The following is a 23,012-nucleotide window of genomic DNA, read 5'->3' as shown; positions in this document are numbered from 1 at the left end:
AGTTATTTTATTTTGGCTGTGGTCACTTAAAGGACTGGATTCATATTGATATGGGACTCATTACCAACCTTTTAACACAGTGGTAGATTAACTTCTAATATACATGCAAAATTTGTCAACATTCGATATTTAATTAATTGACCCATATCAAAACTCAAATGTTTGTCTCTTTTTGTGTTCTTCTCCTGTTTTACAAGTGTATGTGCCCAGTCATAAGGACGGTTGTTATATAATGTATGATCACTGTCCATTATTGCCAGTTGACTTTCATGAATCCATCAAATCATTTAGAGAGTAGCATATGATTTTTACATTAGTGCTCAATGTTCATTCAATTACTAGTTTGCTTCTGCATGTAGACAATAGTACATGACAGTCACTCTGCGCTACAAATTGGTTTAAAGCCTTGATTAAAGCATTTTTAAATGGCACATAGGCAAAAAAGGAAATATTCACTGTAATTTAAATTTTGGTATTAGTCAATGGTTGAGGGCTGAGAAAGGGAGAGAAAAAGTCAACCAGCAGTGAATTTTTCCTACAAAGAATCTACTCCCACACACAAGGCAGCTGGGTTTGGGAGACTAATTTAAAATTAACGTATTAGTCTCTTTTATGCTAGCATAAATATAATTGGCTTTCAGATATCATCATAATGACAGACTAATATTAGAACTGGTTGCAAATATGTGTATTGTATCCCTGGAATGAGCTTATTTTTGAAGCCATGTGAATCTTCAGAAATTACTAGGATGTGAAAGGACATTTGCATGTACAGTTTTGACCTCTTCTCTTGCTCTTTGCCCATTAATATATCTCAGCTGGTTTGTCTTTTAACATTCAAAAACTTTCAGTAGCTTTCAAAGCTCAACTTTTCTCAAAGAAAACATGCTGGTTTTCCTTTCTCCTCCCACTCTATTAGCACAAGCTTGCTAATAGATTTAAAGATATACTGCTCCAAAATGGTCAGATGGTACCAGACTGAAATTCAAATGTTAATGTTTCATGAACTGCAGGGAAAGGAAGCAGTGTCTGTATCTCAGTGGAAATCTGGGATTTCTTGTAAGTGTTTAATCATGGTTGTCAACAAGATGTTGGGTCATTGACTTGTAAAACCTTAAAACAAAGATATTTATTTTTAGACATTTTAAATATATATCTTACTATTTCTTTCACTGCAAGAACCACACTTGCTAACTACTGTAATTTAAATTTCAAAAATTGGTAGAAACAGTTTTTTTCTAAAAGATTAATGTGTGCTTATATATAGCGGAACAGTAATTTCAATTACATTTGGCATCATTTTTATAACCCACTTTTTAATTGCCTTTTTCACAAATAATTCAGGTCACTTCAAGACACAGCCTAAAGAAAGTCTGTTTCACAACCATTCCCGAACAGCATCTAATGCTATAAAATCAATGCAGAACATACTAAAAGCAGGATTATACAGGCTGAATATTTAGAAGCTTTGAGAACTTCAGATGTAGATATGGACTTCATTGGCTAACATCAAGTGTCAAAGAGAAAAGACTGATATTTACATTTTTGAAGATTCATAGTGCTGAGGGGGAAGGGAATGAGGTACACACCCAGGTACACACTGGGTGCCCCAGGACCTTGAGTAAGTACTCAGATCCAGCATGAAATCCAAAGAAATAAATGTTTGTGTATAAAGACCAAGCAGCACTACAGAAGTAGAAAACACACAAATACTATATAGTTTATGAACCGATATTCTGCAGAGAAATACATATACACACAAACACCAGCAACTTTGTTTAACCTAACATAATGAGTCCTGTATTCAAAACTAGATCTCCTTTTTCCTACTGAAATGCAACTAATAGTTTAACATGTACTAGATAGATATACATCATTTGACAAATGGGTCGTTATACTGTTAAATTTCCATATAAGAACAAAGGAGATGAGAAACTTTCAAAGTACCTTTTCCTTTGCTTCTTTCTAACTGGCATTAGCTATGATGAGCTGAACAGATAAAGTAAAAGTAAAAAATCAAACCTCTCAAATTAAGTTACTCTTTACCTTTGTAGCTGTCCTCACCACAATCTATCATCCAGAAGCATCACTAGCATCAGACACGTTGCACTGACAGAAGACATTGTATATTGCATTGGACCAGAAAAGATTTTAATTAAACCATTTAAGCACACTAACAAATCTAATGGCATCCCAGAAAAGCAGGAGATGTTGGGATGTGGAGAAGGGAGTGTTATGTTTACAGGCTTTCTTTCAAATTTCCAAATTGGGAAAAATAAAGCAGATGTTTAAATCAAATGTCCTTAACCTCTTTGTAGCTAAGCACTTACCAAGAAAATTTCTAAAGCTCTTTGCATCACTGTAAACATTGATTAATACTGTACTAGTCTTTGGCTTTGCCCCTTCAAGAGGTGGCTCTCATAATTTGGGGCTGCCCTGGCCATAAACCACTAAGCAGCACTCTGCACAGCATCAAGGAGCAGGAGAGAAGTCACTGCTCCATGCTATACGTGCCTTCCACCCCATCTTAGAAGTCCTCATCTAACTCACCATGCTGTGACCCATCACAGATGAGGTTCATGCTTTGAATGAAGACATCTACTGATATAAACAACCACATGTGCCTTTTTCCAGTGGCAGAAATAGCTTCTTCTCTTTTAAGTCAGTGCCACAGGCTGCATGCAGTATTGGCAACTGGTCCCTTCAACACAAAACAGTCACGAAGGCTGAGTTCTTACAACAACCTAGATTTAGCGTGTATGCTTTACAGTAAGGGAACTTCATTGTATTGAATCTTGATAATACTGCTGCTTACCTAAATTACCACAACTGTATATGGTGTTCCTTCTCCTACTTGCAATGAACTGTCAGCAGCTTAAAGTCTATCTTTTCGCAAAGTTATTTCAGCCATTGATATGCAGCAGTCATGATCTTGCTGATGGACTCAGTGATTACCCGCTATTAGTGATGTTGCTTACTGTGGCTGAGGTAACAATTCAAGCAAATAAACTGCTCATTTTCAAGACACCTACAGAAATACATACATAACATTTTCATGACTGTATGAATTAAAGAGTATCTGTACCAGATAACTATAACCACTGTGATTATTAAAATGAAGCTAAACAGTGGAACTAAAGCACTACCTCAAGAATATAAAGCAGTATCAAAGAAGGTACAGCAAATCTGTCCCACTATCCAAGGGGTACTTTCAAAGTTAAGTAGCTCAGCAGATTTCTGGGTGGGCACGTAAAATTGTTTCTTCAATTTAAATGCACAAGGAGCTTATGCTGTGGTTTATTTCCAAACCGAAGGTGGCCAGCCATCGGAGCATTTGGAGCTGCCAGGCACGTACAAAGTCACATTTGGTTTCCGATTCAGCAAGGGCATTTATTCTTATCATTAAGATTAGCTACTTCTTGTTCCCTTGATGAAATGTAATGTGCTTACAATTATGCATATGATCTTAATCTTTCGAGAATACTCTCACGTATAAGTTTTGCTTTTAAGACTGCTGTTGCAGTTTTAAGATTGCTGACCGCTTCTGCCACAGTATTTGCTCTGAGAAGCGAGATGATTCTCACACCGCTTCTGTACAGCCTTTTCAGGCTCAGCTATTTCCCAGCACTTCTTGTTATAATTATTGTTTGTGTCCAGATGCAGGAAAGCGGAAGGCAGCTGCTTCTGCAGGCAGTGTCAGCAGGGAGCACTTCTGCACAGTTCCCAGGCCCTTGGCCAGCAGGGGAGAGCTGAAGGCCCAAAGTCCCCCACTTTCTGAGATGCTCCAAGATTGATCCCATTGCTCCCAACAGCCTGAGAGACCTGTGGAGCCTCTCTATTCAATTATTTGTCCTGTATAGCAGCATTTAAGTAGGATTATGACTTAACTTTCCCCAAGTAACAAGGCTCCTTGCCAGTCTCACCTATCAGTGACCTGAGAATTGATTCCTGCTGTGCTATTTCCTGTTCTCATTTTCAGTCTCCCTCTTGAGAGCAGGATGGAAACTCTTAATACCCAGAAAATAGGGAGAACTTTTGTTTTTCAGTGTAGTGCACAGAGCGTCTTCCACCGAGACAGCCTCTGCTGCCGTTCCAAGACAATACTCTTCCTACTAAGTCAATATTCAAATACTGAAAATGCCACCACCACAACCATTTTAGCTCCTGCCTCCCTCAGTTTCCTCAGTAAGCACATTAGATTATGTGAAGGAACAGTTTCATATCTGGTTAAAGGGGCAATGCTCCCACTTCCACCTTTGCCACGTGCTCCCATTACACACACACACACGCATGCACTTTTGCTAGCACTGGCTCTGACTTGGCCACAAAGGCAGTGCATCAAGGTTTTAACCAGATGGAAACTTTTTTTTAGGGTTATTTTTCAGCCAGACCACTTCCCTAATCCAGCTCACCACACAAATGCTGGTGACAGCATGGAGGAGGTAGAAGCAGCACAGTGCCCAGAGAATACACCTCTCCAGAAGGTTTAAAGCAGCTGTGAAAAACACCGCTGCAGTGAGAGATTTCACACATACCCAGACAACTGAAGAGGCTGCTGCCAGGGACGGCGGTGGGTCTCCTCACCAACAATTTTCTCTCCCCACCTGCCGCCCCTTGTTTCACTTGCAGAAGAACAACACGCTTCCCTTGTTTCATTTGCAGCTGGTTCAACTCACAAAAGGGTCAGAGAAGCACCAGAGACAGCACTGGGAAGGGAGACATTCCTCCATGACAGCAGTTGAGGGAGAAGGGAGGGAGCAGGGCTGGCCCTTTGGCAGCCACAAGCCACTGGGACATTCAGATGCCTCGTACAGCTTCCCCCCAGCCCTGCCTGGTGGCACCCTGCTGGCCTCAGGGAGCGAGCACCAGAAGGGCCCCATGCTAGCTGCGTTTTATCAAACACCCCTCCCAGAAATAGGATATGAGGTAATTACAATAAAACTTGCTCAGGTTATCTAGGGGCAAGAGACTCTGTCAGAGGATCCTGGAAGAGCCCCTCTACTCCCACCTCAGCAAGAGCCTGGTACACAGGCCATGATGGAGAGGTCTGCTCACGTAAGGATATACCAGATAGCAAAACCAGATTGTTTAGGTAGGAAAAGATGAACTAGAAAGAAATTGCATGTAACCACATGGCCAAGGGAGAGTCTTGTTTTCACAACAGTGTTTTTTTAATAAGCTAGACTCAGAGGGGCACCACTTGACTCAGATCACCTTCATGCAGTTATTGGAAGGGGACTCAGGTAGCTGGAAGCAGCAGCTGGCCTCAGACATGGTTCAGCCCCGTTGAAGGGCAAGATTATTAAAAGAAGCTGACAGTGTAAATCCTGTTAGATGTCACTATTAAACTGGGTCCAAAACTGGGCAATAGCCTAGTGCACTCCCACCTCAGTCTGAGTCCTGGGGAAAGGTAAATTCCTAAAGCACCAGTTCTGCTTCCAGAAGAGCCCCATGCCGAGGAGATTTCCACAGCATGTCCTGTTTCTTGGAGATCTCAGGTCACTGGTATCTTGACTACAGACTAGAAATACTTTCCAGGCCATTATTCTTAGATGTGGCCCACAATGGGACTTCTGACACTTCGATATTTCTCTCTGTTCTGAATCGGAATGAATAGTTGCAAGTTTCCCATAAAAGTAAAAATGTTTTTTCCCATAAAAATAAAATGTTTTGGAACTACTAAAGCAGTATTATTGACATGCCTCATTTGGGCCTTTTACCTTATATTAAAAACATCAAAATAAGTTTATTCAACTTTGCCAAAATTTTTTTATACATTCTTAATCCTTGATTAAGTGAAAGGAGTCCTGCAAAACAAGTTATTTTAATTGATGAGGCATTTTTAGAGATAAACAGTTCTGCTAGAAGACTTTCAGCTGGCTCTTCCGAATTCTCTTTTCTCAAAAAAAAAAAAAAAAAAATCAGACTTCCTAATCTTGCAGCCCACATCAGCAGCGGGCTCTGCTAGTTTTTGCTGAGGCTAAATTTCTAGTGGTCACAGTTGTTATTTCTGTATGTGGTGACTTGCTTCCTTTTTCAAACCCTAAACCCCATTTTAATTTGCTTAAGCATATAGCAGTGCATTACTATAAAGATATGGGAAGTGGTTTTATTTTCTATGTTCCAGTAAGTGTCCTTTCAATAAGGACATGCAAATATAGAACTCAGCCTGCAGAGCATTACGCTGTCAGTGAGGAAGACTATAATTTTTGAAAGAACCTTGGAAACCTCTTATCTCTCCATCAGGTCAGCCTAAGACTAATGGGGCACCCATGTTCTAGGAAAAATAACATGAACTTTCCCATTGCATGCACTAAAAAGACAGATTTATGTTGCAGATCAAGCTTTACTGTCTTAGACCAAGGCTATTTCTGCAGCCAGCTTTCAGGGAGGGGACCATTCATTCAGCATGTGAAACTGAATAAAAAGTCTTGGATAGCCAACTGTGAGCAAGCAGCTCCTGGGGTATAGAATGGGCTGGAAACCCTAGGTCATAAACAAATAAATCATAAGCGAACCCACTCATAGCATATATGAGAAGAAAAGATCAACTAGTTTAATCTTTCATTGGAGCTCTTTCAAAGCAAAAATGGTTAACCTTAAATGTGTGCACTTTAGGTACTACTGCAAAAGGCAGTTTCCTCAAAACAATGTAAACCACAGGGATTCACTGAGCTACTATTGCAGGAAAATATCTTTCTCTAAGAAAAAAACAACTTTCTAGCATCTCAACAGTTAAATAAAGGTGGCAGGGTATGCAGTGTAGACTCCTCAGCCTTGGAGTTCTGGAAAAGCCATACAGTAATTCAATGCATACTAAATGTAATCAAATTATTCATAAAAAAACTTGCTTTTCACCTGAAATGATAGAGCAGCAACACTACAAACAGATCTCCATCAATGGTGCTAAAGTAATCCTGATTGTCCTAAAAAATGTAAAATACTCTACTGTTCCTTCCAGCATGATAGACACATAGACCTCAAACTCCCATAACATGTTGAACACAGCTCTTAGTAACACAAAATTAGATGAGCAGTTTTGTTTAACTAAAACCATGCCTGAGGACAAAATACCAGCAGCACTTCCTGATGGCTGACAAATCCACAGTGGACCAAGAAACCCATCCCCAACAGTCCTATTTACACCAAGCATTTCCTGAATATATTCCCTTGCTATTAACACTGCTACCAACACAACTTCGTTTGTACTATGTGAGGTCTTATATAAGCCAAATGCAGAGATGGCTGCTGTGAAATCTTAGAGATACCATGTATATCAACAATTCTGGCACTACTAGTGTGACTTATCATTATGCTTTCACTACTTTGGAAGAGCATCAGTGTCTAAGCAGTAAGGAGAAGCCCCAGTGAGTGCAGACAAAGCCAGACGGACTCTGCACGTAGCAATTGGCCTCGTGTCATTGCAACCACTCCCACACTCAGACCTGAAAGGTCAAAAGTATATTAGAACTGTTAAGCACCTGTGCTGGATTACCAGCTCAGGATAGATAACACTGTATCGCCTAGGTCTGGCTGGCATGACTGTTAACAACTAATCTTGTCCTTACAGAGCAGCTCTGCAACAAACAGGATTGCTGCGCGTCTCTGCTTTCACGTTAAAGCAGTAGGCTTGCCTATCTGAAATGACAGCAGCTGTTTCTTGTACCACTTCTATAACTGTGACTTTAGTTTCATTGCAGAATATCAACATTTGTGTTCAACAAATATGATTCACTGTGTTTTGAAAGTAAGAGAGATGGAATGATAGAGGCAGCATAGCATGAGTCACCTCAGCCTTGAAACTGCACGGAGCTATTTCACTAGAATTATGCTACCAGCATTTTTTACCTCTGAGATATTTGCAACTGTTATTATGAACTGAGAAGACTGTAAAATAAACATCTACATCCAAAAATTGACCAATATAGTTTGACAATTCTTGCCACAAAGTGCCAACCCTGAAAAAATAAACTATGATTATTTTTTTTTTCTTATTTTTGCCCACTTCTAATCAAACTTTCACTGAAGCACATTTCCTTTCCTTCTTCCTTCAGATTTGTCTCTGTCTTTACCCAGCCTTCTTTTGCTGATCTTTCATTTTATTATCTGGAAGACAGATTTGAACGGTGCTTTTAAATTTTTCTACGTTTATTAAATTGCATCCTTTGACTATAGATATGGCACCCCTAAGCCATATTTTTAAATAATTTTTAAAATAATTAATATTTCATTTTTGCATAACTTTGCTCTTTTTTTCCCTCTTTATTAGTAATTTATCCATTATGTATATAATACCACTAGAGGCAAAGCTAAATTAAAGCCTCACGGGGTAGGTGTCACACAGAGTTTTAGCAAGGGTTTTTTCTTCAAAGACACTAAAATCTGAATAAGCTAGAGAAAATGTGGAGGAAAACAGAAAATAGAAAAATATTTTTTAAAATTCTATTTGAATAAAATTATGAATGAGAAATGAGGATATCAACTATGACTCAGCAAAACGCTTTAAGCACAGACCCCAGGAAACAAACATATCCTCTTGTCTTCAATGAGAATGATTTAAGCACATGCCTATATGCTCTATTGATTCAGACCCCACACATCTTGCCTGAATTCATGTGAGATCTGAGCCTTGGCCATAAAGACCTGTTTCCCCTCCCAAAGATGCTTACACTTGTGAGTAATGCCACACCTGAGACATGCATCACAGCTCTGAAGCCTGACTTCTGTTTATTCATAACAGGTCTAAAATTGGTAGCTGCTGAACAATTTCCTCAGTGACCCCGCTGAGATTCTTTAACCCTTATCCTCAGCTTTTTGGATGGGAATATTTTAATCCTAACGCCCCTTCCAACCTTTTCTTCTCTCATGAAACTGTTCATCAGGATGACACTTCTGTTGTAGGAGTCCATGCATTCATAAAGATGAACAGACACCACCACCTTGCTTCACATAAATGAGATATTACCAAAAGGAGCAAGATTTAATTTGAAAGGCTCCGTAACATAAAGAAACAGGATTTGAATTAGGCTGAAGTACAGGGAATTGTAATTTCAATATGTAATATAGTTACAACCTGTTAATCTGCTAATGCAAACTGGTCTCACTATAAAGCCTCTTTGCACACAAGGTGCTCTTGCTACCACTAGATGTCAGTTTTACACACTTTAAAGTGGATAAATACCTTAATAGTAATTCTCCATTCACAACAGAAACATATTTCTTTATTATGCCATTCTTTCTGGACTGACTTTTAATTTTAAGGATTCCACATTTTATTTACCTTCTTCTCTTCTGCTTTTCTCCTCCTGTGGGGCACAGTTCTCCTTTATCTAAGAAAGAGAGACGTAAAAAATTTCCACTATGCATTTATTCCATGATCTACTCAGTCTGAGACACTCTGACAGTTTTTGCCAGATATCACTGGCAAAAGTCTATAGCTCAGGCTGTATTTCTAGAGGATAGCACTGAGATCTTATTCTTATTCCATAAGGATATTTTTATATTCCATAAGGACATTTTTACTAAGAAATGCCATATCTTCTCTGACTAATTACAGATAGTCTACTATGCCAGTTAATAAAGGATATCATTAACATGTATTATTACAATTCTATGATTTTTCAGATTTTTACTCGTATTGACTGTTTATACGTAGATCACTTACTTACACTCCAAATTTCTGTCTCTCAGAAATGAAAAATGTAGCTGTAGATTCCTCCTAATCCTGGCTTCTTGCAGGTCTTTTTGTCAATACCAAACAGATTCCATAAACATAAACAGGTCTTAACATAAGGAAGCTGATCATACTGAATACAGAGCTTTTGTAATATATTATGCATTTACTTTGCCATAACAACATGAAATTGCTTTATATGAAATGAATCTGGGCCTTTACTTTACTTCCCCTCCAAAAAAAGGAAGAAATTAGGAGGAAGTCAAAGTCATTATGCAATATCATATTCAGATATACCTTTATAGAAAGGTATATACCCACAGACACACACAAAAAGCAACAAACTCATTTCACAGCAAACCTCTCCAAACTGGTCCATGCTCAGAACTGGCAATGTTACGGAATGTAACTCAGCATTACTGTAAGGTAATGACAAGACTGTCACCTTACATACAGCTTTACTGCTCAGATATTGAGAGCTTACCTAGCAACACAGTATGTTTATAATAAAGTCAAGGGAATCCCCTCATCGTCATTCACATCAAAATTTGACCTTTTCGGACTCTTACTGATCCTTCAGAGCTCTCCTGGATTGTTCAGGTATTATTTGCACCTGCAGCCATAACCATCTTATACAGGTGCTTATTACAAGGAGGGGCTGAAAAGTAAGAAAGGAGAAAGAGATGTGCTTATATGAACTTCAAAATATAGTTGAAAAGACTGTATCATACAATCAACAATATCAACAACCTTCTTCAAAGACATCTAAAAACTTTTTAGAGGCAATAACTCTATTAAAATATCCCTTAGCACAACCTCAGCTAGGAACTGTGAAAGCATGACAAAAAGTCTCCAAAGCAAACCTGGAGGCCAAAACATGTCAGGTCCCATGACTTCTGACAGTTGTGTTTTGTGACTTAGAAGCCTTCCTTAGAGAAGTGCTAAACCTGGGGCAGGTGAAGGTGCCATATACGCTACACACTGTGTTACAACATTTTATCCCATGCAAGAGCTCCATTCCCTTTACCTTCCTACCACACTTACTCAGTTTCCTCAAAGCAGGACTCCATTTCCATGCTAACTACCCCTTATCCACCTACCAGTCATCCTTTACATGTCCCCAAGTCTGCAAAATGCCGTAAGTGCCACCCAGCCCAGGCACGTAAGCCACATGCACGTGCTGGCTATTTGCGAAGCACACACACAGAACCAGAGCACCTCAGACATGCTGGTTCACTCTGCCTGTACTGTACAGTCCACGTGCATGAGTTGGTCTAAACTTTTCCAGACAAAAATGCATAAAACCTACTTAGGTGTCTGCAGCTCCAGATTGCACAGAAATTTAGCTTCTCTTTGTTTTTGATGTAAGGCTTCCCCTTCCTCAGCACCCATGCTGGCAAGACGCTACAGCAGGATAGGCTCAGATCCAAGACATGCCTCTGCAAGTAAAGGAGTGAGAGACACACCTCAAACACTTCCACCACTGCAGCGTTTCTCCCCTTCCATGATGCTATCTGCAGAACAAAGCTGGCTAGCTTGATCTGCAAGCTAAGAGTTTTGGTTACTCTTAGCTACTGAGCTAAGTGAGCTACTGAGAAAGTTGATGTCAGGTGAATGAAGCAGCCAGTAAAAAAGAGGAAATCAATAGCGGGTTTGAAGAGAACATAATTTTTATATGCTTTCTAAATTGTGCTCTAACATGAAACTGTAAATGCAAAAAACCCAAATCTGTCCCTTTAGTTCCTCATTGTATATTTGGCGACTCATACCCCTCTAGGAAAGAAACTACTTTAACTTCTTCTTTATCACACATATTCCTTTGCAATATATTCTATACCTGCCAATATGAATCGCTAACGATATATATCATAAGCAACAACAGGAGCAATGGATGATTAAAACCTGGAAGAATTAGTCATCTACTTACAGAAGCTACCATGTAATTTCAAAAATGTTGAGTTTGCAAGATATTTTTGTACTCTTTCCTCCGACCAGAATTTTGTTGCTAAAATGCAGCAGCAGCTCCTAGTTGCAATCAATGGTGCAATTTACTGCAAAAAAAAACCCAAACCCCAAACATAGAAAATAAGAAAAGATAGCTTTCAGCTGGACCCATACATGCCAATCCCCTCAAACTTCAGGGAGGCTCATAGCTTAATCCCCTTGTTGAAGACTGTCTCAGAAAAAAAAAAGGAATCAAGTTAAAACCCTCTATATAAAACATTCACCAGTATAGGAATTGCTTAGATCCATAGCTTCCTCCTCTATCAAGCTCAATTGCTAGTTAAAAAAGTGCTTGATCTGACCATACACGCAGCACTTGCCTGTGTGGAAAGAGCTGCCTACAGCGGAGTACTGCTTAAATAGCAGATTACAGCAAACATCAGCTTGGAAGGGCAGTGGGAATTACACAGGCTATTTGGCTGCAATCACCAAGCAATTATACCGTAGCAATCTTAATACACTCAAGAAAAGCTTTAAATAGTCTACTTTGCAAAGAAAAGGGAGTGAACAAAAATCAAATCCTGACAACAGAAAGCATAGCTGCTTCCTCCCCTTATTTAGAAGGTGCAATAACAGGGGAGGAAATAGCCCTAATATTGCTGGTCATTGATCTGCAGAGGCAGTTTGGTGAGTCATCATTACAGCTGAACAAGCCCAGATGGGCCTGTATGTCAATCGGACAGCTCAATATAGTTTTAAATTTCCTCAGGAATTTGGTGATTTCTAGATCTGCTAGATCATCTGCTAATTACCATATGCACTACATGTAGATATGCAGCTGCTTTTTGTTACAGTATAATTACAGGCTAAGTATTAAATGTAAGGGGTTCTCTAGTGTCTGAAATGGCATATTTTCACAACAAATATATCAAAGAACTTGAAGAAATGCAGAGATTCACTTGAATTTAAATACAGACTGAGGAAATAAGTTTTCTCTGAGATCTTACATGTTCTCCACTTGATCTCCTTGTCTCATACACTTGTTATTAGTGTCTCATTTTGTATGCCTGATACAAACTCATCTATCATGCTGATGAGAAGGTGAGAGAAAAGGCAAAACAGTTTGGAATGGGACTGATGGCTGAGGGGTTATTCAGAAAAACAGATAGATCTGGGCAAACATCAATTGTATTACAATGAACTCAGTATCACTGAAGTCACTGGAAAGTATCCGTTTTGGAGATTTCACATCCATCATAGGTGTGCCTAGGAAGTCTCAGGAAAAAAGCAAATTAATTTCCTCTTCCTGACACAAAAATAAGGAGAGTTAGAATTGCAGCTATTAAATGGACATGTTTTCAGACTGACCTATCCCCTGTTGAAATCTATGCTGAGAAAGAGGGCATTTTAGCAGTAGCAGATTTCTGGCTGAAATTATGCAATCACACACTTGGTCTGGGTGCAATCCAGAGATTTTACTGGAAATTTTGCACTAAAGGAAAATCCATTGGTAAAAAAAGGTTTAATTTAGACTGGCTTAAAACACTGACTTAAGAAGTTTGGCTGCAAGCTGCGCACTAGCTTTAACATAGGAAGTACTTCTGCTGCTTTAGTGCGGTGCATGGACTCTTTGGCACGTTGAGGTGAAAGGTATAAGAAGCTACATAAACTATTGAAATGATTTGGCTAAACTGTTTCCAGTACCCAAATTAGCTTATACAGCACTACAATGGGCACTGTATGTGCGAAGGTGGCACACTAAAAATTCTATTTCTTTTTCATCCTCAGTTTTTCATGGGCTGAGGTGTCACGCAGAAGTCTAGCACAAGAACAGACCAAACTGGGACTTAATAGTCTCCCAACCATTGTTAAAGTAATCTTCCACTCAGCCACTGTTATGCTTATCTGCTGATTTCAGTAAAAAACCCCAAAGAAATTCTGTGGTGGAGCTGGAAAGAGACTATATAAAATGGCTTGCGTATCGCTTTTTGAATGATTCATTAACCAGCGTAATTTAATCTGCCACATGCCCAGTGAAATTCCAGTTTAACAATGTAGTGTGTGCTACCAGCTTTCCAGAAATGTTACAACAGACCAGTAATAAAAAGTTAAGCATTAACCAAGATGAGACAATCATGTAGCTACAAAACTAAAAACTATTTTTTAGGTCTTTGCTTAGTTCACTATTTAAAATGTCATGCAATTCACTTAATGGATTGGTCTTGATTAAATTGATCTTTCTTTAAAATACAAAACCTGTTTTCTCTCTTTTCAGAATATATCAGATTATGAGCTGAGCCAATTCAAAATAATGCACCAGCCGTAAGTTTCTCATTATTTTCTGCTTCCCCATTAAATGACTAATACTCTGTTGTGCTCTGACATTTTCTCTGTTAATAAATAAGGAAAAATAGGAATTGAAACCTCCTACTCCTGTGAAGGGCATTAATTGATGGGGGTGGAACTTCCTCAGGATTAGGACCCTGGAAGGTTTACAAGAACTGTGGTTCACATCAGCTGACAAGAAAGTCTCTTCTGCATCAGCTGCTGGGTGATATTCTTCCTCAGAACAGACAGGGACAACCTTAATATTAGGAAAAGTACAAGTTCAACTTCTTCCAGAATACAAAAGCTCTTTACTTATAAAGTGTATGAGGCCAAATTTTCAGAATTGGTTTACCTGCTGCTTAGGAATCAATTTAAGTTATCCGATTAACAAAGTGCTATGTTGAAAGTAATTTAAATAGAGTACTGAATAAGCAAATACTGGTATAACAGTTAGGAAATGCCTTCATGTAATTTGTGACAAATCAAGTTCATTTAGAAGGATATCCTTAATGTTCAAGTATATTATTTCTCTCGTATTACTGCACAAAAATAATATTATGTGTTTTCTCTATGAGCCAATGAAACCAAGAAGAGTTCAGTTCAATATGAGTTATTATTATGGAGGCGCTCTACTTCACCTAATGGTTGTTATTACTCCATGTAACATTTTTTTTCCCCTAGCTGGGAAAACATTATGTCTATTTATGAAACCAGAATTGTTTTTCAAATCCCACTTTATTGGTAAGAAACTGGAGGAATTTGGAGGCGTTTTTACCCATTAAAATGCTATTCCTATTGATAAGAATTTGATGAGAGCATAAGTTAATATTCTTCTGCATTTGTTTAAATAATTAACTAGATGAGTAAGGAAAATATCAAAGGACTTTCTTGTCAAAGTAATTAAGTCTAATGGGACATCATTTTCAGAGAAAATTTAGAGAGCATGAATATAAAGTTAACCAAGCGTGTGATCGCTGTTTCTGTGATATACGTGAATCTGATCTACTACAATATTGGGGCAAACAGAAATCTACTGAACTGAGACCAAGTGTTGCACTTCTACTGATGTGGGCATTCAAGCTTTGGATTCTCAAATTGTAAATTGGAATAACAAAGGTGTTTTGTAATATGAATCCTGTTGTCAAGTATAAAACAAGAGACCAGAGTAGATCAAGTCCAAAGTAATAAAACTCCTGAAATGCACAGTGTGGATGTCACGTCCCTAGCACCAACTTTCACTCTAAAATGTGTTGCTCTTACATCTTACTACTTGCTATTGCAAAAACTGCCTGAGTTTCTAGCACTTGAATAGTTTGCATGTTTTAACTGAGAAAGGTCTATATTGATCCACCTAAGCCAGATGAACAGGCCTGTTCAAGTCTGTTCATACAGCAGTGGACCAAAACACTAAGGATAGATAAACAGAAAAATAGGAATTGCCAGACAAGGTGAGACCAAAACCCTGTGTTTCTCCTGTCAGTGGCCAGTGCTTCAGGTCTCTGCCTGTTATGAAAGTTTCTTTATGGGGCTTCATTAGGCAGAAGCTAGGTCCTCTGACATGCCACCATCAAAAGCTACTTTGCCTTTCCCACTCTAGTTCTCACTCGTGCAACACTCAGTGTTCTTCTTTTCTATAAGAAAGATTTTGAGTCTAGAAGGCTATAAATGCTCTGTGATCTAAACCACGCAGTTATTCTACATTCTCTAGGAAATCCCATCACAGATGTACCAGGAGCAATCTGCAGCCGTGCGTAGGTATACTTCCCTGACTTCTGCACCAAATACCTTCACTAACTCAATGGAAGGCTCTTTTCCCTCTAGTCAATACTATACCTGTTCTCTAAGGGGGAAAAGATAACAGGGGCAAAAAAGACAAAATGTTTTCTCAGGGAACAGTTTATCGTAGTAATTCTGTTTCGATACTCTGAAATAAACTTTTTTTGCACTACACTTTTCATTTTTATTATATTCTGTAAATTCAATTAGCATTGGCTTTGACAGCTGAATGACAGCCTGATGTAAACTAGTTCTCATCAACACTTAAAGTCACAGGTCTACCTAGATTGCTTCTGAGCAGCTACTGAATATAGTAGTGAAATTATCACGGTACTATCGCTACTAGTGTCCTATCCTATCCCTGAAATACAAAAATGAAAGATTTCCTTCCCCGCTTCCTAAAACAATAACAGAAGAGAGGTGCTGCTTTCAAACACGGGACAGCGGAGTACTGAGGCACTAGTCCAAATGCTCTCTGGAGCTGGCTGCCAGGGTTGTGCAACAAACTGCTCTCACAGGTTTCTATGTTTTCAACAGTCCTGACATCATGTTGAAATCTTGAGCTTTGCTTAAAGCCTCTCCTCCTGCAGAAGCACCATTGTATTTTTCACTCCACACAGCAGACTCAGCTGATGCACTCTCACCCTGAAAGCCTGGGGTCACCCAAAACACGGAACAAGTTCGCTCTCAAGCATGGCAGTACAACAGCACTTTCCAGATACTTCCCATCGGAGAGGTCTCAAACATCCCACTGACTACAGTCATGGGCTCATTTATTCAGTGGTAAAATTTATGCCAGGAAGGACACTATATAGAACTTCACACTACATTCAGGAGCACTCTTTAAGAGAGCACAGATATCAAAAATCAGCCTCATACCACAGATATTTCAGAATACTGGAACTTAAGTGCTTTCCAAACATGCTGTCTAGCTATCTTTACTTAACATTTTAATAAGCAGTGCAAATAAGATTGGTATTTATAACTGTATTCAGCAAAACTGGCATATAAGCTATAACTCAATTATAAACATCCGTAATTTGGAAGCACATCTTGAGAAATAAATGTAATTAGAGCTCAATCACCTCCGTGTAGATAGTCCAAGACTTACAGTATCAGATGTTTATGCAGAAGTTGTTTCACAATGCTTTCAGCTTACTCAAGTTTTACTTTCCCAGGGACCATGAAATTAAAAGGCCTTCTTTATAGCTAATGTGATTAGAAATTCATCCCAGATCAAACTCAGAATGAATTTTGCTCTCCACTCATGAGGTCTGGGGACTGTTTTCCAAAATCAGGACTGGAATCTTTCATCACAAAATCAGTGCTCTCTATCACATGTGCAAATTCAGAAGCCTGTTCTGGCTGTGTTGGATTGCTAGGTAAATGAGAAATCTTCATCTGCAAATCAGGTATGAGATGTCAAGTCTTGAGTTTACCATTTGTATATAGCAACAGGCAGTTGTGGAAGATCCTGGATAATAAGTGAGCTGTGATAAGGAACACATAATTATAAGCTTTGTTTAATTATGGTGTGGGCAGCATCTGATCTCCTTTTCTTGAAGTAAACATCCACCAATTTTCAGTGCTGTGAAAAATGTTACTACTTTATTTTACCAGGAATTTATAGTATATACAGAAAAAATTGCTATTTATAAATCAAGTAAGTGTTCTGTAATTAAGATTGATTTCTAGATTAGTTTCTAACATCTGTTTTTCATTTGTTCATAATTTTTAATAACTCCAAACTGAAATTTTTCATCCTTGCCTTCCAAGCAAAGGAGATGTCTCTTCCTGAGATATATGAATAAATTGTCAGTTGTAAGAGATGTTACATATAAGGAAAGTACCTTTGTAATGCTGAGATGTTCCACTTGAAATGTCTGCACTTGCATAAGTCAAACTGCAAGAACTAGAAACATTACACATTAACTCCTTTTCTGTCCGCCCCCCTCCACTCGCATTTTTTCTTTTATTTCTTCATTAAGGAAGGTAAAAAACCTAATGTGGAAAATTCACTTTTCAGCTTTTTCACAGCTATCAACATTTAAGTCCACAGACAAGTTCTCCATACACCAGATGCAAAGGCCTGGATCCCCTCTTAGCCCTTTTGTAGCTGGGTCAGGAGAGAGTCCGTAAGACAAAATCTTTTGGAGTGATGGCGTCCAACAATCACTAAACCTGAATTTCATAAATGTGCATTCGAGACCTTGCTTTGCCTAAGTAAACTCAGCTAAATTATTTTAGCATTCCTTTAGCTTCCTTTTCCACCTGCAGTGTGGAAATAATAGCATTTCCCTGTCTCACAGGGGTGCTATAACGGAAAAGCATCAGGAATTGTGATGTCCTTACTAATAGTAAGGAAAACTGTACAACTGCACTGCAGGTGAAAGCCGTAACTTGCTTCCCAAGGTCCCATTCACCAGCTGGGATGCCACAGGGCCACAGGAGTTACGTACATTGGGGACATCTGTGTATTGTGGGGATTACTGGCCAAGCAGTGGCCAATACTGCCATGGCTGCAGCTGCCAGACAGACCTCTGTGCTGCCAGGGGCCACCCCAGGCTTGCAGGCAACAAAAGAGGATGATGGTTCAAAGGGCAAACAGGCCTCCGCTGGCAAAATTACTTCTAGTCTACTCGTGATGGAGATTTACACCCATCTTTTCTCAACAATTTAGTCAGACACTTCAGTGCATTTTAACTGATTGTCCATGCTTCTAGCAAGAATCACTGTTTCAAATGCTTGCATGCATAATGCATTTTCTTCCATTACATTTTTACTTCTCATTAAAAAGACAGGAAAATTGAAGGCATAAACATTAAGACAATCGATAAAATTAAGAATAAAATAAAAGAGAAGTGAAGAAATAAATCAGTAGACTTCTAACAGACTACAATGACATTCAGATTTCACATGTAGAGAATTTTCTAATCCTGTTTGGAGGGGGGGATTACATAGGCATTATTATTAAATTTATTCTTAGTTAATAAATGTAGGGTGTGCAACATGATACTTTCAGTTTCACTTTAAAATATTTTGATTTCTTACTCCTATATTTCAGTGGATTACTTTGCCTAATCAAAGACAAATCCTAATAAAAATACCAATAAAATCACTGAGATTCTATAAGAATTAGACTGTTTCCTTAAGAAATAATAGAGACCAAGAGCTTTTGCTGTCTCTTTAAGCAAGATGCAGCAGTACAGAAATCTTGTGACAATCTGCATTTGGACTTTCCCCACTCCAGTGAAAACTCCAAGCTGAAAAAACAAAGGTGGTAGATGACTTCTATTCCAATACTTAGTAAGCAGGAAAGGTTTTCCCCTCTCCTTGGGATATACCATAATGGATTTTCAATTACCCTATATCCTTTAAATACCAGTGCTGACTCAGGTTGAATGTTTTATGTCTAAATATGTAGATTTAGTTCCTGGCTTTCCTTAGTTTTTGATGTAGCTTAAATGCCACTTTAAAAATCTCCACTTATTCCCATAACTGGAAAAGGCCAGGGCTGCAAATTCAGAAGATACCTCTTCATACAGTGACCTCCCAATAAAAATGATACCTAAAAGAGACCAGAAGAGGTTTCCAGTACATAACCACTCTAGTGTCACAGAAACATACTACAGGACACTTCCTTGGTAGCTATATACACTCCAAAGAAAAAAAAATGTATCTGAATTTGACTTTAAATCACATTTTTATATATTATTTACTCATTTTTAGCATAGAAAGACTATGACAAAAGTCTACTCAGGCATCAAATATTTACAGAGGCAGCCATTGCCTGCTGATTGGAATTAATTCTGGATATTCTCCTGTTCACAGGAGGATCTAGGAAATATTTGTTCAGCAAAGCAACACCATCCTGCCTCCTTTTACACCAGCAGAGAATATTACACTCCTGCAGCAGAAAGGGGGCAACAGACACTTGCATTACAGCCGTTTCTCTTCCATCCTGCCATGAGCAATCGAGATTTTTGTAATGACACCAGTTACTTGAGAAGGAGGAAAGACCCCCTGACAGCTCAGGAGCATGTTATGTTCCAAGTTCTTCTAGGAAGCTCACTTCTGCTCTTGTAATTAGATTGTTCACCATGCTATCTTGGATCTAAAGCCAGGCAAAAGTGGTATTCTGAAATAATTTTTGAAGTGTTTTGCCAAAGCTTAACTATGAAAGAACGGAAAGATCACAGCATTAAAAGCCTCGTGGCACCACCAGAGACTGCGTAGATTTGAACCTCAGACCACAGTTTAATCATAGCACCTTCCCCATCTCAGCTCCATGTCAAAAGAAGTACCTAGTCAGGCAAACACAGACTGACACATTCCAATACTACGAATCTATAACTGGGCATTTTTCTTAGTACTAAGGAAATCCAATCCAATCTTCTAACCAAGCTTTGCCATATTTTTGAGATTTGCCAAAAATTTATGATAGTCTATCTTGGCAAAATATGCTGTCCACTATTTAAGTCCAATAATATTTGATACTTTTCCATAGATAAACAGTGAATTTGTATTTTATGCATTGTTTCATATTGAAAATAATGCATAAAGAAAATTGTACAAGGGAGAAACTATTTCTGTACATCACATTCTTCTACCACTGCAACCACACAGAAGACATTTTCAAACAAACTATCTTTCTAAACTGGACATGGAGATGCAAGGTGGAATTATATTAATGGTGTTCTAGATGGGATGAAAATCCAACCCAATACGGAAGCCATTCAAGCTAGCAATATGTTCAGCTGAAGAGCTATGTATATCACCTTATGTTCAGTCCTGTGCAGTATGGCTTTTAGATCATGAGCGACTCACCTCCATCTGCTTATAGATCACAATTAAGACAAACTCAGAGATGCAGTACTTAGGCAACAGCCTTACCTGTCTTGCAGCATCCCTTAAAATTTTAAATGAAGGATATTTTAAGCAAACACAATGTCTAAAAAGCCCCTACTTCAGTGGCCTTTCTCACTAAACAATTTCTTCAACTGCAGTTGTATAAAGATACTAAGTAAAGTTGACAGGAAATAACCATGATTACAAGCCTGTCCTTGTTACCAAAAATAAAGATGTAGCTAGAAACTACATTTGGCAGAGCTTATAGAGAGAAAACAGACACCTGTATACAAGAATCATTGGAAGTCACTAGAGATTGTAAATAAAACAGCATTCAATCTTTGAAAAAGATACTACAAATAGTAGCAATACAGTTCTCTCAAAAGTTGAAAATATACAAAAATACACAAAATATACAAGTTTGTATTTTCTGATCAAGTCCCGATATCCAGATATTTGCTGGGGTCTTACTACTTTCCAAATAACAATGGTGGCGGTTCAGATGTTACCACACTACAGCATTGCAGCTGTGGTTAAAGCAGAAAGTAACTGGGCAGTGTTTTAGTTCTTGTGGTTCTGTGGACTATATTCCTGCCCCTGGGCTGAATAGAAAGAATATACAACAAAAGGCTTTCTTTATGCACATACTACTGTTAGTCTGAATTATCACTACTGCAATGATGAGGAATGCCTCAGGGTTACAGATATATTGTCAGAGTTGGAGGGTTTTTTTCCATTTTAATGAAAATCGCATCCAGAAACTCCAGTGAAATAAAAGAATTTTGTCCTTTTTCCCATCCTTTCCTACTGAAAATAATCCCATTGTCAGTTGAAATACCAGTTGATATTATCTGGAGGTCACCAAAGAACTGATAGCATATGAAGATGTCAGAGGAAATCCCAATTTTTCTTCCCAACACCCTTGATCCCTGAGATGGAAACCAGTTTCAAGTTGCCTGAGTATCTTCCAAGGCACATTTGATCCTCCCTATCCCAGTTAGGAAAATACAGAGAGAGGCGCAGAGGTTGCAGTCTTAGCTGGCTTATGTCTGTATATATAATACATAAATCCGTACAAGCCTGGAACTGTCTCCAGAGTCTCCTCCTCTTCTTCAGCCCCATGATTTTCCATTATTCTTTGTTCTGGAGCCTGTTCAGGGCAACTTCTAAATTAGAAAATTTTAGAATTAGTCACCTTGCCCAATCTCCTTTCATGGTACCCTACCATGCTCAGTCATCTACGGAATGCCATGGTGAGGGGGGGGAGAGGTTAACAGTATAGTTACAGAAGTGTTTCTTTAATACTGGAAACACTATGCTCATTTTTAGGGACGTTAAGCAAGATAAATCACAGACTCTTTCTGATAACAGTGTAACAGACTAGTGCTAAGTAATACTAGATGTCTATTAACCCTCTTTGAAGAGCAAGAGTGGATCAGCCTCTGAGAAAAAAGCATATGCTGGTCCAGCTGTAGGGAGAGCCAGGTCTGTAACAGTCAGCTTAATCTCACTAAGTTTTAGTGAAAGTAGAAATATTTATCTTTGTTAGTACTCTAGACCAGCCTAAATAGCAATAGAATATCAGTCACAGAGCAACTCAAGTTGGGTACCAAAAATCAACGAAACAAGTCACCTTTTTAAGACACAGACCCAAATGACCTGCTTATGTTTGTACACAAAGCCAGAAGCAGAACCAGAAACGGAAGCTGTTGCCCAAATCACAAACCAGTTCTTCACCATCATAGGTCTGGACAGGATCTTTTTCCTCCACCCTGTCAGTTGACGTGCTTTCCTTTTCTCTGTTTCATGGCTGTACTCAGACCACAGAGAAGAGCTTGTTATAGTTTCGATTCACTGGTCTTTCTTCCCTTTTAGAAAATCATATTTGGTAGTCAGAAGGTGCTGCACTTGTGACTCAAAACTCAGAAGAAAATAACTTCTGGCTCATTCAAGCAATGAAGTGTGAAGGACTATTAATTTATAATCTCATTTTAGCAGAATTCCAGATGTGCCCCAGCTCAAGTACACACTGGGCAGAAAACAGAGCAGATGTCTTGGCTCATTTTGCTCCAAGTCTCTGAAGTGGAGTCCTCTCAGTTTTTGAAAGAAATACAATATTTAATTTACAGCGTGTTATCAACACATATTTATGCTCTCTGCAGGAGAGACATTTCATTCTTCTCACTTTAGTCTAGCTTCTGTGAAAACAAGTGAAAACATAACCTCTTTTTGCTTTTGTATAAGCACGCAGAGCTTCATTCATTAGTTCATACATTTGTGCTGTGATGGGAGGTGGTCTATGCAGTGTTTCTAAGATAATGAAGGAAAGTATTAAACCCTTTCATTCAGACTTTCTTGAATTCAGAAATGAGAACAGGTAAATGGCTGAGATAAGATACTAAGCCATGAAAACTGCAGTGCTTAAAAATGGGGTCAGCTCGAC

The 23,012-nt window shown here is 38.6% G+C and overlaps 1 protein-coding gene across 1 annotated transcript in view; it reads left to right on the top strand.

Annotated features, from left to right (window-relative positions):
* BLNK (B cell linker) overlaps window positions 1–23,012 on the top strand; it is a 103,426-nt gene that overhangs the window by 17,925 nt on the left and 62,489 nt on the right. Inside the window, exon 3 of the mRNA XM_072869794.1 lies at window positions 13,893–13,939. Coding sequence (XP_072725895.1) covers window positions 13,893–13,939 — 47 coding nt within the window. The remainder of the gene's footprint in view (window positions 1–13,892; window positions 13,940–23,012) is intronic.

Source organism: Ciconia boyciana, chromosome 8, assembly GCF_034638445.1.
Source record: "Ciconia boyciana chromosome 8, ASM3463844v1, whole genome shotgun sequence".
Lineage (NCBI taxonomy): Eukaryota > Metazoa > Chordata > Aves > Ciconiiformes > Ciconiidae > Ciconia > Ciconia boyciana.
Note: the sequence above shows the minus strand (reverse complement) of the source record. Positions and strands in the feature narration are given on the sequence as shown.